Genomic DNA, 18168 nt, shown 5'->3' with positions numbered 1-18168 from the left:
GGCAGGAAACTATCCACACATGCACGGATGCCCCCTTCCGATGCAATTTCTTTTCAAAACCCGGACAAAGTGCTGGGTTTTGAAAAGTTGGCCGGACCCCCCAGACATGTTCTCCGGGGAAATCCAGACGTCTGGTAACCCCACTCCAACTCCCTCTCCCTTTTTTTTTTTTTTCAATACCTTCTTACTGTTCTCATTCTAGGAAAAAATGTTCTAGCAGGCTGCACTGGGTAAAAGGCTACAGAGAGAATGTATATAGAAACATAGAAGATGACGGCAGAAAAGGGCTACAGCCCATCAAGTCTGCCCACTCTGCTTACCCACCCCCTGTCTATGCCCTAATGACCCAATTTCCTTATCTTGACCCACGTAGGGATCCCACATGGGTATCCCATTTATTCTTAAAGTCTGGCACGCTGTCTGCCTCGATCACCTGTGTTGCAGCTACCAGCACCTGCTTTCTCTGCAGGCAGAATTATGCTGGAAAAGTGTGTGCAAAGATTTAAAGACGTGATCTAGGCACCTGGTTTTTTTTCTTGCTGGATCTAAACAAGAATGCCTCTGTCTCCTCCTCAAGGAGGTGTTTATTGGCTTTTTATCCAGCTCTGCAAACAATTCAAAACTCCTCTTGTTGATGTACAAGTGCATTCACTCTGCAGCTCCTCAGTATCTCTCCTCTCTTATCTCTCCCTATACTTCTTCCCCGGGAACTCTGTTCATTGGGCAAGTCTCTCTCATCTGTACTTTTCTCCTCTACTGCCAACTCCAAACTACATTCCTTCTCTCTTGCTGCACCATATGCCCAGAACCGACTGCCCGAGTTAGTACGTCGAGCTCCGTCCCTGATTTCACCACACTCTCCGGTAACTACCGTATTTTCACTTATATACCGCGCACCCGTGTAAAACGCGCACATGGGTATAGCGCGCGGGAAACTATAATTTATGTAAATAAATTTTTATATACCGCGCACACCCGTATACCGCGCATGCCACCCTGACTCTCCCGTCGCTGCCCGACTCTCCTTTTGCCCGCTCCGACTCTCCTCTGGCCAGCCCGATTCTCCTTTAGCCCGCCCCGACTCTCCTCTGGCCAGCCCGACTCTCCTTTAGCCCACCCTGACTCTCCTCTCCCCCTTGAAGTCCTGTCCCCCCTTGAAGTCCTGTCCCCACCCTGAAAGCCTGATGCCCCCCCCCCGACGTCCGATTCACCCCCCCGCACCCCGCAGGACCGCTCGCACCCCCACCCCGAAGGACCGCTCGCACCCCCACAGCTTCCCCACCCCCCCATCATATAGAAGCTGCCTACCGTCGTCCTGCTGCTTCCTCTGCCAGCGATCCTGCCGCTTCTCTTAGCCCTGCGTCTACGCTGCTTCCTCTTCCGGCGGTCCCGCCCTTTCTCTGACGTCAGAGAAAGGGCGGGACCGCCGGAAGAGGAAGCAGCGTAGACGCAGGGCTAAGAGAAGGGGCAGGACCGCCGGTAGAGGAAGCAGCAGGACGACGTTAGGCAGCTTCTACATGATGGGGGGGGGAGGCTGTGGGAGTGCGAGCGGTCCTTCGGGGTGGGGGGGTGGGTGCGTGTTCGAGCACGAGCGGTCCTTCGGGGTGGGGGTGCGAGCGGTCCTGCGGGGTGAATCGGATGTCGGGGGGGGAACTATGTAAAAAAAAAAGGGGATAACGCGCTCACACGTATAACGCGCACAGTTATGCACGGTTTGTTAAATCGTGTATAACGCGCGCGTTATATGCGTGAAAATACGGTAATTCCAGAGTTTAATTACACATTGAGTGAAGTAACATAAGGAAGCATTTCCTTCTGCACTCAGGAGAGCGGCACCCGGGTATCTAACTCAGGAAAGATTAACCCTTTGGGAAAGTGAAAATAGGCAGCGTTACCTTCTGCTCGTTTTCTGTAACTTAACCTACTCAGTTGGAGTATAACTTTAGGTGACCTTATGCAGAGCGAGGGGGACTTTGTATAAAAGCAGGTGCAGTTTCCGTGTGCTTGATTTTCGTGCACAAATATTCCACAATGTTAGAATGGCTGTTTTCCGGGTGTAAAACATGCTTTATAAAATTTTTCCCAAAGAGGGCAGTGTGCAGTCCACTCTGAATCATGCATCCATGGGCCTGAAAGCCCAGTTTTAAAGGGAAATGCGCCAAAGAGTTCCCCTTTGAAAATTTCTCATCTGGCAGGGACAGTGGAATTATAAATATTCAAATAGTTTGTGGAGGCTCAGATTCCACTGGATAACACAAAATAATCGGAATTCTTTACTGTGAAAATGAGTAAGAATGGTGTCAGTAACAAACGTTCTGAACACCTAAAACACACTAGGTAAAAGGTCCTTTAGAGAAAATTTTTTTATGTGTGATTAGAGTCCTCAGTTATCACAACTCTTGCAGGGAATCCCTGTACATAAAGAGTTGTAGATTGTACTCAAGCCATATGAAAACATTCCAGGAGCTCTCGATTTTTGTGATGAATAAAAAAACAAAACAAAAAAAAAACGGCGTGCAAGTGAAAAATTAAATATATCACTCAACTCACATAAAAAAAATTTTCTTTAAAGGACTTTTTACCTAGTTTCAGGAACTCAATTTGACCCATTTTAAAAGTAATTTAAAAAGCTTCCTTTTTAAAGATGCTTTTAACCCTTAAAATACCTTCAGTTCTTATACAAAATTCCTTTTCTAATTGCACCTTTTTAAAAATTTTTCCTTTTTACTCTTCTTTCTCTTTATAGATTCCCCGTCCTACTGTTCTTTCCATACATGTCTCTCCTCTGAACTTTAAAAATACTAAATTGTAGTTCTATCCCCTCTCCCCTTTTTGTTTTAGTTGGTCTGTTTTTATTTATTTATTTCAATTTCTATCCCGTCCTTCCAGTAGCTCAGAACGGGTTACAAGTTAACATTCACAGTGGGTTACATTGGACAGTACAAATGACAATACAGCAACTTAAGCACAAGTTTGGAAGAATAGTGATTTGAGGACAGCTTGGGAGGGGGCGTATTTAAGGGGACTACATTGGTTAGAAGAGTTGACACTGTAGTACAGGGATGTCAAAGTCCCTCCTCGAGGGCTGCAATCCAGTCGGGTTTTCAGGATTTCCCCAATGAATATGCATGAGATCTATTAGCATACAATGAAAGCAGTGCATGCAAATAGATCTAATGCATATTCATTGGGGAAATCCTGAAAACCCAACTGGATTGTGGCCCACGAGGACAAACAGGTGGGAGTACTACAGAGTTATGCTCAAACAATAGATACTCCAGGGAAGAAGGGTTCTTGAGTAGGAAGAGTAGTTGGGAGGGAGGGTTCTTGCTTGGGCAGACTTGTAGGGCCGTCGGCCCTTTTCTGCCGTCATACTCTATGTTTCTATGAGGAGGGACTTTGACACCCCTGTTGTAGTATCTTAAACCCTAGCTTGGAAGAGTAGTGTCTTATAGTCTGCTTAAAAGGAGGCATTCAGAGGGAATTCCTGGGGGGAATGTATTTCCAATTGTCTACCCCATTACTTTAAATTTTAAATTGTGTGTATATTTTATTAATTTTTGTATCTCGCTTAGTAAAACTAAATAAGCGATTCATCAAAGTCCAATAAGAAACTTGAAACTTTGTAGGTGTGCCTTTCGAAAGAATTCTGATTATTTAGTGTTTTGCTTATTCTTTCCTTTTTTGGGGTTTGTTTGTTCATATTCTACTGGGACATATTTGCAGGAGTTTAAAGGTAAACTCCATACATGTACTTTGCTGTGACAACAGCTCCGCTCCTTTGAAAAGGGCTTCCTCTGCGGCTAAACACCCATTTACCCAGGGAAAACTCCTCAGAAAATGTTCCCTGTATTCCCTCAGATCTGGGAAATGTACATACCCAAGAACTGACCTGACATCAGATCCAGCTACCGAAACTGTGAACAGCTGCTGTGCATATACTGCTGGGATGAAATTGTATGGTTGAGGGGAGATATGAGGTGTATTTGGAGTAGATCTGTCTTGGAATACGAGAGTTTCAGAACATCCTCAGCGTTCCCCCTTCTCTCTCTCTAGGCCAAGACCAAGACTGGTCTCTCATTGCTGCGATCCAGTGCAAGCTGGACAGGGAGGGAGCAACTAAGCTGGTAGCTGACCTTATCATGAACTCCAAAAATGACAAGATTTTCCAGGAAAGCATCCTGTTGGCTATCAGAATGTTAGATGGAGGGAATACAGAGATACAGGTAAAGTAGGAAGTACCAGTAAAACTCAGGTGGGGAGGGGAGGGGGGGAACAGATACAGGTACAAAGGAAAATACCACTAAAACAAGAGAGTACACAGGTACAGTGAAAAATGCCACTGCATCCAGGGGGTTCCCAAAGCTTTAAGTAGGGTGAAAGGTATCCCTATAGTTAGTTAGTCACGTGCAAGTAGGAGGGAAGATAGAGTAGGAGCAATACAGAGATCAATGTAAGGAAGAAGATACTATTAAAGTCAGGTGGAGGCACCCAGATGCAGGTAGCATGGAAGGCACCTTTAGATATGGGAAATGCAGACAGAACGGTGGATGGAATGTACCATTAGAAGCTGTGGAGATGGAGATAAATAACGATTGAAAAATCTTTTGTAAGCCAGAAATAGGAACAAAGAGAGGAGGGATGGAAGAAACCAAAGTAATGTACTCTAGAAGTGAGGCTCTAGAAGTGAGGAAGTGAGGAAAGGCTGGTAGGGGTAAGGGAGGCATATAATCTAGCTCTCGATTCTGGAGTCTTGACCCTTGTGATCCAACTCTGCAGAATTCCTTTTACGACTTGATGAAAGGAGACAACAAGTCTGAGAAGTTCTTCAAAGTGCTGAATGATCGGATAAAAAGCGCCCAGCAGGAGATCAAATCCACAGTCTCTGTGAACATGAACGATCTGGGAAGCAAGCCTCGGGAGGAAAAAGAACCCAACAATGAGCCCAGCAATGAGCCTGCATCCAAAGGTGAGTAGAAAGGGAACAGGACAAGAAAGTGCCAGAGACCCTGCTCCAGGTTGGAACTAGAATTTATGGGGAGGGAAACTTTCAGGCATTTTCACAAATGTGTTTTGAAAATTGTTTCTAACCCCTCCATCCACAAAAAGGGTAAAGGGGGGATGTAGGTTTGGGTAGGGTTGCCAGATGTCCTCTTTAAAATAAAGAGGACATCTGGCCCTGCCCTGTTCTACCTCCAGCTTCGCCTCATTCAGCTCCTAGCCCTGCCCCCACACGAACATCCAGTCTCCTTCCCCGAGCTTGCGAATACATGGACATTGACGCAATGATGTCATTCGCACGCATATGATGGCATCATGTCGATGTCCACACATGTGCAGATGGCCTTCAGACACGACTCCGAGCTTGGGGACTTCCAAAACCCAGGCAAACTGCTGGGTTTTGGAAATCCCTCCAGACATCTGGACAGTCCTCTAAAAAGAGGTCGTGTTTGGGTTTTCCCCAGAAGTCTGGCATCCCTAGGCTGAGGCTTTCACTTAGAAATCCCTGGACTTTCAAACGTGCACTGTGCACCTACCTTATTCCTTTGCCAGCCAGAATATTCAAAGATCACATGATTATGGGTCATTTTCTTTGAAGAATTCTTTGAAGAATAGCAGCTATAGGTAGGTAATGACCCTTGTTTTCTTTGCTGCTCTCTGATATATTAGTTTCAGTATGTTAGTATTGCTTTAGAGAACATAAATTGCATTTGGAATATCGGGTAGGCCAGAAAAAGGGAGGGAGAGAGGAGCATTCATCCATCAGCTTCAACTGAAATGTGAAATTCCTTGCTGGTGGCATTCTGACCCTTCGGTGATGATATTAAAGCCATCAGGACAATTTTCCTAGGCAAGTAATAGCGAGGCATGTGAGCCCAGCCTGTTACCTCTACTGCTTGCAGCACAAGCTCCACTGGGAAACAAATTCAGATTAATTATCAGTGCACTCCGAGAAGGCTGAGGAGATGAAGAATTGCCTTTATTCAGTCTGAGGCCTCTGCTAAAATTGAATTCCACTCCCCATGGAATTTAACCAGTCTACAGGTTGGGTCGTTGCTCAACTAATTTATTTATTTATTCAATTTTCTATACCGTTCTCCCAGGGGAGTTTAGAATGGTTTACATGAATTTATTCAGGTACTCAAGCATTTTTCCCTGTCTGTCCCGGCGGGCTCACAATCTACCTAATGTACCTGGGGCAATGGGGAGATTAAGTGACTTGCCCAGGGCCACAAGGAGCAGCGTGGGTTTGAACCCACAACCCCAGGGTGCTGAGGCTGTAGCTTTAACCACTGTGATACTCTAGAAATCAAAATGTAGTAAAAATGAGCCAAGTGTAGGACAATCAAGCCATTGTGACATCACTGCTGAGGTTGGCTCTTAGGCATGGGTGGAATGAGGCATTATGATGTCACAAATACCAGCTCTGGTTATCAGAGGCTGAACCTTTTCACACTATTTATTCATTCAGTTTTCTATACCATTGTCCCAGTGGGCTCACAATCTATCTAATGTACCTGAGGCAAAGGGGGGGATTAAGTGACTTGCCCAGGGTCACAAGGAGCAGCGTGGGTTTGAACCCACAACCTCAAGGTGCTGAGGCTGTAGCTTTAACCACTGCACCACACTAGAAATCAAAATGTAGCCAAGTATAGGACAATCAAGTCATTGTGACATCCCTGATGAGGTTGGCTCTTAGGCATTGGTGGAATGAGGCATTATGACGTCACAATACCAGCTCTGGTTAACAGAGGTTGAACCTTTTCACACATTCAATTTTCTATACTGTTCTCCTAGAGGAACTCCAAATGGTTTAATGAATTTATTCAGGTACTCAAGCACTTTTCCCTGTCTGTCCTGGTAGGCTCACAATCTATCTAATGTACCTGAGGCAATGGGGGGATTAAGTGACTTGCCCAGGGTCACAAGGAGCAGCGTGGGTTTGAACCCACAACCCCAGGGTGCTGAGGCTGTAGCTTTAGCCACTGCGCCACACACTCCCCTTTAATTAGAATGTTCTAATCCCAAGTGCTGAATTTCTCCTCAGGGCGCAATAACCAGTTGCTAGCACTGAATGCCCATTCCCGCCATGCTTTGAGCACTACCTTCCGGAAGGAGGCTGGAGACCATGGCGAGAGCAATGAGATGGGGCCTGTAGTACTGATCATGGAACCCATCCTCCGCTTCCTTCAGCTTCTGTGTGAGAACCACAACCCAGACCTGCAGGTGAGTGACCACAGGATCCAGTGCCAAGTCTCCTCTATGTAGAGCAGACAGGGTTCAATCTAGCGGTATAGTGACTCTTGTGCTGCAGTCTTTCATCAAGTGTGGCTAGGGCCAGCCCAACCATTAGGCAAAATTAGGCAGTCACCTAGGGCAGGAACTTCTTGGGGGTATGGCCATGTGTATGTTTCTGATGTATTTTGTGCTAAAACGTGCTGTTACTGTATATATTGTACATCATTCTAAGGTTCCTAATAGTCATCCCTAATATTGCCTGTTTTGGGGACAAATTGTTGAAGTTCCACATCAGAGACAGACAGCAGTTGATTTTCAGATCGTGGCTGTTGGAGCAGTGTCATTGGTCATTACTATGTAGGGTGCTAGACCAGGGGTGGGCAGCTCCGGTCCTCGAGAGCCGGAGCCAGGTCAGGTTTTCAGGATATCCACAATGAATATGTATGAGATGGATTTGCATGCGCTGCAATGAATATGTATGAGATGGATTTGCATGCGCTGCCTCCTTGAGATGCAAATCTATCTCATGCATATTTATTATGTATATCCTGAAAACCTGACCTGCCTGTGGCTCTCGAGGACCGGAATTGCCTACCCCTGTGTTAAACAGACTGACTTGCTCATACTTTTGTGTGCTGAGTATAAGAACCAGCTCTTTGCAGGCTTCTTCCCAGGGCCAGCACAGGTGTATCAGGTGCCCTGGGTGAACTTCAGCCATGGAATGCTGCTACTATTTGGGTTTTTGCCAGGTACTTGTGACTTGGATTGGCCTCTTTGAAGATGGGATACTGGGCTAATGACCCAGTAAGGCTATTCTTATGTGCTTACCTCCCTCAGTTAACTTTTAAGTCTGTTGGCTCTTCCATTTTCCCAAGGTTTGGATAGTTATTATCTTCTCAGTGCCACCACAAAAATGATCCTGCAAAGGTGTAAAAGTACACACCGATAGTCTTCGAGGAGCTGTCATATCCCTTCAACTACACTTGCTCTCTGCTGCCCTAGGCAATTGCCTATTTCTCTGAATGGTTAATTCGGCCCTGCTTCTACCCCATGGACAGAGCCCCATTTGCCTGTTGTGCGGACACACAGGACTTTGCTCCCCTAAGCACAGGCTCAATCTCTCTTGGCTGTTGGGACCTTTGGTCTCTGGGTGCTTCAATAGTTTACTCTCCTTTTGCAGGATTTTCTACGGAGCCAGAACAACAAGACAAATTACAACTTGGTGTGTGAGACTCTGCAATTCCTGGACATTATGTGTGGGAGCACCACGGGAGGCCTGGGGCTACTTGGCCTTTACATCAATGAGAACAATGTGCCCCTCATCATCCAGACACTGGAGACCCTGACCGAGTACTGTCAGGGCCCCTGCCACGAGAATCAGGTACAGTACTGCCAGGGCTCCGAAAGATCTCTCAGCTGCTTTCCACCCTTATGACTTATGTGTCTATGTGAATTCCACATTCCTCTATCTGAATATGTTCTCCATGCCTGTATTTGGACTCCATATACCTGTAGCATGTTCACGTGAGCACCATTTCTGTAATGTATGTATTGCCCATGCCTACAAAGCATGAATATTAGGGGTGATTTTTGATAATAAATTGAATTTTCATGATCACACCAGTAATATTATTAAAACTACCTTTTATAGATTACGTAAAATTCGATCTATTTCCAAATTTCTGTGTTCAAAATCACTTAATATTCTTATTCACTCTTTGGTGATTTCTAAAATCGATTATTGCAACTCTCTTTTCAAGGGAATTGCATTGAATGAAATAAAGCGTCTTCAAATTATTCAAAATGCTTCCATCAAGCTTATAACTAAATCCAGAAAGTTCGACCACGTAACACCGCTTCTTAAAAATGCACACTGGCTTCCAGTTATTCATCGAATTACATATAAGCTTTGTTTACTGACTTTTAAATCTCTTTGTAATAAAACTCCAGCATTTATATACAAATTATTAATTCCATACTCTCCAAATAGAGTTTTGAGATCCAATGAACAGAATTTACTGACTATTCCTTCGTTGAAGGTTATTAATACAAGACGGCAATTTATTTTTTCAGTTACCACACCACAGACTTGGAACGCCCTTCCAATATTTTTAAGGGAAGAACAGGAACTTGGGAAATTTAAAAGTAACTTAAAAACATTTCTTTTCAAGGATGCCTTTGAAAACTAATTTTACTATCCCATAGTCCTAATAAATTTCATCTTATAATGTTATATTGTTATTTTGTTTACCTTTTGTATTTTTCCCTTATTGTTTCTATTTTACTTTATTGAATTGTATTTCACTCCCCCCCTTACCCAATGTTATGAGTATGTTAAGTTAAATTTTAATCCCTTGTCATTATTTAAACTTTGCTTTTTATTGTATTGTTTCCCTTTAAATGTAATTTTTAAATTGTTCATCGCTTAGAAGTATGATTAAGCGATTAATCAAAAAAACTATTACACTTGAAACTTGAATATGTGTGTGACACATTCCTACAATGTACACATGCATACTCTACTTGTAATGGACATGTATAAGGCCTTGTTAATTATGCACGCATGCTACACCTGTCGGTAACATATATGTATATTTTCCACAGAGCTGTATCGTGACTCATGAGTCAAATGGCATTGACATCATCGCTGCACTTATCCTGAATGACATCAGCCCCCTGTGCAAGTACCGAATGGACCTGGTGCTCCAGCTGAAGGTAAAAGGTGGTGCATGTGTGTATGCGTGAGAGAAAAGCTGCATGTAGGTTCCCTCATGCATGTCTTTGTAAGTGTGCTCGTGTGTGAGAGCTGTACATGATTGTGTGTGCAGATATGTGAAACTAGGGTGAAATCACCGAGAGAGTGGGGAGGAATATTATATACCAAGTACAGTTTCTGGCTTGCAGTGTTAGCTGGGTGTAGCTAGGAGGCACTAACCTTTCACCTAGGTGTCTGTTTCCAGGACAATGCCTCCAAGTTGCTACTGGCTCTGATGGAAAGCCGCCATGACAGCGAGAACGCTGAGAGAATTCTCATCAGCCTCCGGCCTCAAGAACTGGTAGGAAATACCGAGTGTGAATCATGGAAGCTAGAGCAGGACTTCTTCGTTATCTCTTAGGATGCGGCTGTGATACCTTGCACTATCTTTCCTGGGGGGCTACGTATCGTATTTCATGACAGTAACACATTATACCAGTCTTTTTGCATAAAAAGTAGGCACCCCTGGCAAGTTCAGAGTGAAAGTACATGTGCACTTTTACTTGGAAAACTGGTATAAGGTATTCACAGGAAAACAGGCAAAAAATTGACCCTTGATCCCACAGACGAGGCAAATCCAGCGAACACGAAAAACTCTGTGGAAATGGTGATGTTCAAGATGCAGGCTTTATTAAAAGATATCCAATTTGATAATCCACATAAAATATATCTAGGACCTAAAACATTGAGAACAGTGGACCCAACACGGTCTGCGGTTTCGACAATGCTGTCTTCCTCAGGGGTCCCTAAAATTCCTGATATGAGAGCACGTGGACTTTTAGGAACCCCTGAGGAAGACAGCATTGTCGAAACGCGAACCGTGTTGGGTCCACAGTTCTCAGTGTTTTAGGTCCTAGATATATTTTATGTGGATTATCAAATTGGAAATCTTTTTATAAAGCCTGCATCTTGGACATCACCATTTCCATGAAGTATTCACAGACTTTGCTCTGCTGTGAACAGTTTGAAAATTGCCCCCACTTGTGTGATATGCACAGGTGGCAAGGCCAGAGAGCTTGAAAGGAGATCCCTCTGTGACCTACAGTCATATGACATGTCTGGATAATCGGACTTGGTCCAAGCTTCCTGCCACATGTTGCACTGACCACCAGTAGATCAGTGGTGAGGAGCAGATCAATTCTCTTTCCCTGCCCCAAGCATTACCTCTTTGTATTAGTACTGTGCATTTCCCTTCACTGCATGCCCTTGATCGGTAGCATGGAATATTGTTACTCCTTGGGTTTTGGTCAGGTACTAATGAGCAGGATTGGCCACTGTGAGAACGGGCTACTGGGCTTGTTGGACCATTGGTCTGAGCCAGTAAGGCTATTCTTATGTTCTTAAATTTCCACTACTTATCTCCCCCCAACTAGCATTACAGAATGTAAATAATGTTACAGATGTGCTTTTTACTCTTTTCAAATCAGTCCTCATTATTACGAATCCCTAAATTCATGTCTTGCTCTTGGTGAACAATTCTTCACAGGTTGATGTGATTAAGAAGGCCTATTATGAGGAAAATGAATGTGAGAACTCGGAGGTTTCTCCCCGGGAAGTTGGACATAACATCTATATCTTAGCATTGCAGGTGAGTACCTTAAAGTTGGTCCTGAGCACTGGTATTGAAAGATCAGTACCCTGGACTTGGTGCCTGGGGATTGATACCAAGGGTGATATTAAGGGCTAGTACTTAGAGTTTAGGTAAAGGGGCCATTACTGAGGGGTTGGTTTTTAGGGATTAGTATCAAGATTGACACCAAGAGATCAACTAATTTGGCAGCTAAAATTCAATGCTAAGAAATGCAATGCAATGCAATGCATTTGGGCTGCAAAAGCTTGAAGGAACGGTTCAGTTTAGGGGGTGAAGAACTTATGTGCATGACAGAAGAGCGGAACATGGATGTGATTGTATGTGATGATCTTAAAGTGGCCAAACAGGTTGAAAAGGTGACTGCGAAAGCTAGAAGGATGCTAGGGTGCAGAGGAAGAGGTATGGCCAGTAGGATGCCCCTGTATAAGACTCCGGTGAGGCCTCATTTAGAATATTGTGTACAATTCTGGAGACCGCACCTTCAAAAAGATATAAAAAGGATGGAGTCGGTCCAGAGAAGACTATTAAAATGGTGTGTGGTCTTCATCATAAGGCGTATGGGGACAGATCTCAATATGTATACTTTGGAGGAAATGTGGGAGAGCAGATATGATAGAGACGTTTAAATATCTACGTGGCGTAAATGTGCATGAGTCAAGTCTTTCATTTAAAAGGAAGCTCTGGAATGAGAGGGCATAGGATGAAGCTATGAGATGATAGGCTCAGGAGTAATCTAAGGAAATACTTTTTTACAGAAATGGTGGTAGATGCTTGGAACAGTCTCCCGAAAGAGGTGGTGGAGACAGAGACTGTGTCTGAATTCAAGAAAGCCTGGGATCGGCACTTTGGATGTCTTAGAGAGAGAAAGAGATAATGGTTACTGTGGCTTGGCAGACTAGATAGGCTATTTGGCCTTTATCTACCATCCTGTTTATATGTAACTATGAGTGTTAGTACTAAGGGCCAACACCCCGGTTGAAACAGACTGAGTAATTGCCATTTCTTTAGCAAGCAAACTATGATGACCATTACTGAGCTCTGAGACTAAGCCTTGCTACAGCTGATGTGTTCCATCTACCCCAGCTGATTGCACTGTACCTACTCATGCCAACTTGATGTCAGACCAGCCCCCTCCCTATTAATGTATTCTAGGGAAGCCATTCGTTCTTATAGGAGTGATCTTAAAGGGGAAGTTTCTTCAGAAGTGACCATGGAATCAGAAGCTTGGGGCCTTTTTTTTTTTTTTTTTTTTTTAATTCTCTAGGGTTATTGAGTCAATATGAGGGTTTGTGAAGGTGGGTTATTTTGTTTTCTTTCCTTAGCTAATGTGAATTATTTGATGGGCTAGATTGAGACCCATCCTACCCTAATAACATTGAGGTCAATAGATTCACAGTTTCTAGACTGCTAATGGATTATTTATTGATGTATTTATGTTTTAGGATTGTTTTTTGTACCTCTTACTGTATTTTATTGATGGATTGTGATTTATTTTGTTTGATAAAACCATTTTTGGGATAGGCCTTTGTTCAAGGAAGACAGTATGTAGGTATATTATAATATAAAATGCAACTCAAGCCCGTGATCACAAAATTGGATAGATTAAAAAAGAACTCACCAGAGATCCACTGAATTCAACTTTCATTGCATTTGAGATGTCTCTACTCTGCTGGAGGGTTCCAGATAATTCCGGCACTGTGCTCTTTCTCTGACTTTTGTCCTGGTGTTTTCTTCCTGTGGGATGTTGTCAGATTAGCTGTAAATAGATACTATAAATTACCAGCTGCAATAGCCACAGCTGGAAGAATTTCCTATGATCCTGCCCAAAGAGAAGCTTAAACTGGACTTTCCTGCTTCCAGGTGTCGACTTGGCATGAAGAAGCTAAAGAAGTTTGAGTAAATGAGATCTATATTGGATGTCTCTGGCTCAGGGCTGGCTTAACCTATGAATCAGGAGAGGCTGTGGCCTAAGACATTGATTCTAAAGGGTGCCAGATATCTGGAGCCATGACGTCACTGGCCCTTAAGTTAAACTATAGGATGTGGTTTGAACACTGTCCCTTGACGATGCTGCCCAGTCCTTACAGGATGCGACTTCATAGGCCAGCTGCCGTGAGAGGGGAGAGCCACTGGCATAGCGAGGGTGGGAGGTGCCTGTGGTGGTGGCACCCCCATCCTCACCATCTTCCCCCCCGCTCCTTCCCCGCCCATCCCCTGCTGTGCATGCGCCCCTTCCCTCCCCCTGTACCTGTTTAGCTTTCTCGGTGCAAACAGCATCTCTAACTCGTTGCCCGCGCCATTAATGGCTCTCCCTCTGACATCACTTCCTAGTCACGGGACCCAGAAGTAACGTCAAAGGAGAGCGCTGAGGCTGGCGTGAACAGAATGTTGGATCTGCTGCTCGCGCTGGCGAAGAGCTAGCGGTATGGGAGTGAAGTGAAGGTGCGCATGCGGTGGGGGACGAGTGGTAAGGCGCAGGGGTGGGCAGAGAGGAAGACAGGTGCTGGTGCCCCCACCAAGATAGCGCCCGGGCCTGTTCTCCCCCCCTGTCCCCCCTTACCACGCCACTGGGGAGAGCCAGTGTCAGTGTTGTCGGCCTCGGAGGAGGAAAGGGGAAAGTTCATCACTTCCCTACTCCCTCCGAATGCTGCTGCTTGATATCGATGCTGGCCCTTCCTCCTTGCGGCAGCTGGCATACGAGGCTGCAGCCTATCGGGATTGGGCAGTAGCATCAGAGAAGGGAGGAGGGAACTGGGGTGGGGCATGGGGGTCACCAAAACAGAAGTGAGTCCGGGGCGCCATCATTTCTTGAGTCGTCCCTGGTCCGACTGCAGATTTCTTCCTAGGGTGTTTTTGAGAAGCTGAGATCTCTGAACTCGTTGCATTTGTGACGTTAATGACCACTCCCCCTCACCACGATCCCCTTTCTCTTCCCAGCTCTCTCGTCACAATAAGCATCTGCAGCATCTGCTGAGGCCTGTGAAACGCATCCAGGAAGAGGAGGAGAGCATCTCGTCCATGGTAAGGCCTCACGGCGTCTTTTTTCCAGCACTGCCAGTACTTAGCCTCGGACTGGCAAATTTTGTTTGGGGGGGGCTGTTTAGGGGAGTTTTACCCAACATTTTCTTCCTGTTCTTTTCAGTTGCTTGCTCAGTCTGAACCCTTTCCCTCGTGAGCCTATCGCAGGCCTCTCCCCGGTCCTACCTTAAGCCCTGCTGATCTAGTGGTGACCCAGGGCAAGAGCGACCTTCCTCTGCTCCTGCCTTGTGCAGTTTCACTACTCAAAATGGTTTTGGTGCGAGTTTATTTATTTAGATTTATTAACTGCGTTTTAATGAAGAGATTCACCCAAAGTGGTTTACAATGCATTGAATGGGAATCATGTACACTCAACGAGGGCGGGTAATGCTAGAGGTGGTGGGGCCCCCTCACCCTTTTCTATGCCCCACCCCCGATCCTTCATCATCCCCTTCCTGCCGTGTGCTCTCCCCTTCCCCTGTACCTGTTTAGCTTGACGGGTGTGAGCCGCATCTCTAACCTGCCGCCAGCACCAGCATTGGCTCTCCCTCTGATGTCACTTCTTAGTCGTGGGACCCGGAAGTAACATCAGAGGGTAGCGCCGAAGTCAGCCTGAGCAACAGGTTGGAGCTTCTGTTCACACCGGCAAGCGCTAGAGGTACAGTGGCGGGGAATTGAAGGCACGCATGTGGCAGGGGAGGAGTGGTAAGGAGCAGAAGAGGAGGAGAGGCGCCGGTGCCCCCACCAAGTGGGCAGCTCTAACCAATAGGCCACACCTCCACTCCACGGTAACCTTATGAGACTGCCATGAGTTCAGTTTATATTCGAATCAACCTTTCCCCCCCCCCCCCCCCCTTTTTGAGGAGAAAAGTATACCTCGGTTTATATTCGGATGGGTTTATATTTGAGTATATACGGTAGCCGGTCAGCACCAATATTTATTGGCTGACCAGCTACGTCTAGTGGCCAGATAGAGCCACCTAAATGGCAGGTCTATCTTTGGCCACTATGACTTAGCCAGCCCAGCCAATAATTGGGTTTGGTTTAGGGGTCATTGACCCTTATTGAACTATTCCCCTCCTCTTCCCAGTTTTTGGGGTGCTGTGCTGGCTACACTGTGTTCATGCCTGGCCTTTCTGATTAACAGCATTGCTTGTGTCTCAGCTCAGACTAAACAACAAACAGCTGTCCCAGATGCTGAAGTCTACGACGACACCTGTGCAGGAGGAAGAGGAGGACCCACTGGCTTATTATGAGAACCACACATCTCAGATTGAGGTAGGATCTTCTCCACTTCACAAGATCAGCCGTACCCCCAGCTGCAGTGCAGGGAGGGATATTGTCATCAAGTAAACTTGACCTAAAGATCAGACAGTGCTATGTACCTTCCCTCCCTCTCCACCCCCTTGGGTATCTAACTGGGGAAATTTTCCACATGGGAAAGTAATGTTAGGGAGCATTTCCTTCTCCATTCATGAAAGCGAAACCTGAAGCCCAGCAGCCAGTCTCTTGGACGCAGCTGCAAGGATCATAGGAGCAACAAATAACTGCTAGGAAGGGTGTCTATAATGAGGATTTGGTACAGTCTTGCACCCCTTTGAGGGAATAGTTTCAGATAAGCTGGAGCATAAGGGCTACTTTAAAAGATTCACTCACAGTTAGTGGAGAGACTATCCGAGGGGCTGGTGTGCTTCATGAATGTACACAGATGGGTCATTGCATACCTCATGTGGGACCCAGCAAGGCATCCCAGAATTCATCCTCTCCTATCACCAAGGCCAACCTTTTTGCTCTAAGCCTCTGCTTCATTTTGCTTGTGCCTGGAAGGATCTTCTCATCGTCAAGCCAATCTTTTCTTCATTTATTCTAATCCTCTGTTTCTTTCTCTAGGCTCTGTCACTCTCTTCAGGCTGGGCACATTCCTCTCTGGGGCTTTGCTGCTTGAGGATCTGCTTTGCTCCAGAGAAGGCAGTTACACATCGATCTTGTCTGAGCGTCGTTCAGACTTGCTGGGCTCCACTTCACACAGCACTTGTCTGAAAGCTCGTATGATCTAGTTGGTGATGAATCTGTTGGGTACTGCTGTTCAAGTGCCGTGGCATCTCGCTTCTCATCTCTACCCTGAATTAGGGTTACCATGTGGCTCCGGAAAAAGGAGCAGGGTATCCAAAAAGTTATACTGGGAACGTTACTTCTTCCACCCTGGTGTATAATACTACAAATGGATTCAGTTGAAATGCACCGGGACTTACAACAATTTACCTCCGTAAAGGTAACTAATAAGTGCTCAGAGAACCGTTGTTACTAAGGGACCGTTGGGTGAGCAAAATTTGCCCCTTGCTTAAAAGGCTCATTTCTCCATCACTGCACTAAATGTTTCAATCAAGTCGCCACCAAAAGCTAAGTCTGGTTATTATCTATTAAAATTATAAAGCAAGTTCTGCCTATGAAAAGAAGGCCTTTTTTTCCAACATCTTAAAGGTACATTTAGCGCAGTGATGGAGAAACGAGCCGTTTAAGCAGGGGGCAAATTTTGCTCCCCAACGTAACAACGGTTCTCTGAGAAACTTATTAGTTACTTTTACGGAGCTGAATTGTTGTATGTCCCGGTGTATTTCAACTGAATCTGTTTCCAGAAAAAGGAGGACAGATTGAGACATCCAGGTTTTACTTCAAGTGAAAGCAATGGAGGTAAGTAGGACAGATTGAGATCTGGGTTTTGCTTCCACTGAAAGCAATGGAAATAAAACGCGGATGGCTCAATCCATCCTCCTTTTTCTGGAGCCATATGGTAACCTGAATGCTTCCCTCTGCTCACCTCTATCCTGAGTGTTCCTCTTTGCTCATCTGTACCCCTTTTACTAAGCTGCGCCAGACGCTGGCGTTAGTTTTTCCGCGTAGCCCGGGGGTTAGCGCGTGCCAATCTGCAGCGTGCGCTAAAAACGCTACTGCAGCTTAGCAAAAGGAGCCCTAAGTGTTTCCATTTTCTCTTCAATACTCCACATTTTCACTTTATAGTCACACATTATTTCTAGTTTGCTCGTGCTGAAGACTTTAAGGATAATATCCAGCCAGATATTAGACGATTTTATTTGGAAACCTTTAACGGTATATATAAAAGTAAGAACATAAGAATTGCCGCTGCTGGGTCAGACCGGTGGTCCATCGTGCCCAGCAGTCCGCTCACGCGGCGGCCCTTAGGCCAAAGACCAGTGCCCTAACTAAAACAGCTTTACCTGCGTACGTTCTGGTTCAGCAGGAACTTGTCTAACTTTGTCTTGAATCCCTGGAGGGTGTTTCCCCCTATAACAGCCTCCGGAAGAGCGTTCCAGTTTTCCACCACTCTCTGGGTGAAGAACTTCCTTAAGTATGGCTGGCTGAGTCAGCGATACTGAATATAATAGGATAAAAATATCTGTGGATCTTTATCCAGATATCTTAGGCCTACCCCCCTCTGCGTCAAATTATCCAGAAAAAAACTTTAGCTTAAAGTTGCTGCTGTTCAGCTAAGTTTCAAGTTTATTATCACATTTGATTAATCGTTTAATCCGAATTCTAAGCGATG

At 45.3% G+C, this 18168-nt stretch overlaps 1 protein-coding gene across 3 annotated transcripts in view; it reads left to right on the top strand.

The window, feature by feature from the left end:
- Positions 1–18168, top strand: part of ITPR3 (inositol 1,4,5-trisphosphate receptor type 3) — a 213002-nt gene that overhangs the window by 164154 nt on the left and 30680 nt on the right. For all 3 annotated transcript variants that reach the window (XM_033917436.1, XM_033917437.1, XM_033917435.1), the window contains 9 exons: positions 4057–4226; positions 4780–4969; positions 7049–7227; positions 8420–8620; positions 9844–9954; positions 10200–10295; positions 11481–11582; positions 14523–14606; positions 15768–15881. In XM_033917436.1, coding sequence (XP_033773327.1) covers positions 4057–4226; positions 4780–4969; positions 7049–7227; positions 8420–8620; positions 9844–9954; positions 10200–10295; positions 11481–11582; positions 14523–14606; positions 15768–15881 — 1247 coding nt within the window. The remainder of the gene's footprint in view (positions 1–4056; positions 4227–4779; positions 4970–7048; positions 7228–8419; positions 8621–9843; positions 9955–10199; positions 10296–11480; positions 11583–14522; positions 14607–15767; positions 15882–18168) is intronic.

Source organism: Geotrypetes seraphini, chromosome 13 (assembly GCF_902459505.1).
Source record: "Geotrypetes seraphini chromosome 13, aGeoSer1.1, whole genome shotgun sequence".
Classification (NCBI taxonomy): domain Eukaryota; kingdom Metazoa; phylum Chordata; class Amphibia; order Gymnophiona; family Dermophiidae; genus Geotrypetes; species Geotrypetes seraphini.
Note: the sequence above shows the minus strand (reverse complement) of the source record. Positions and strands in the feature narration are given on the sequence as shown.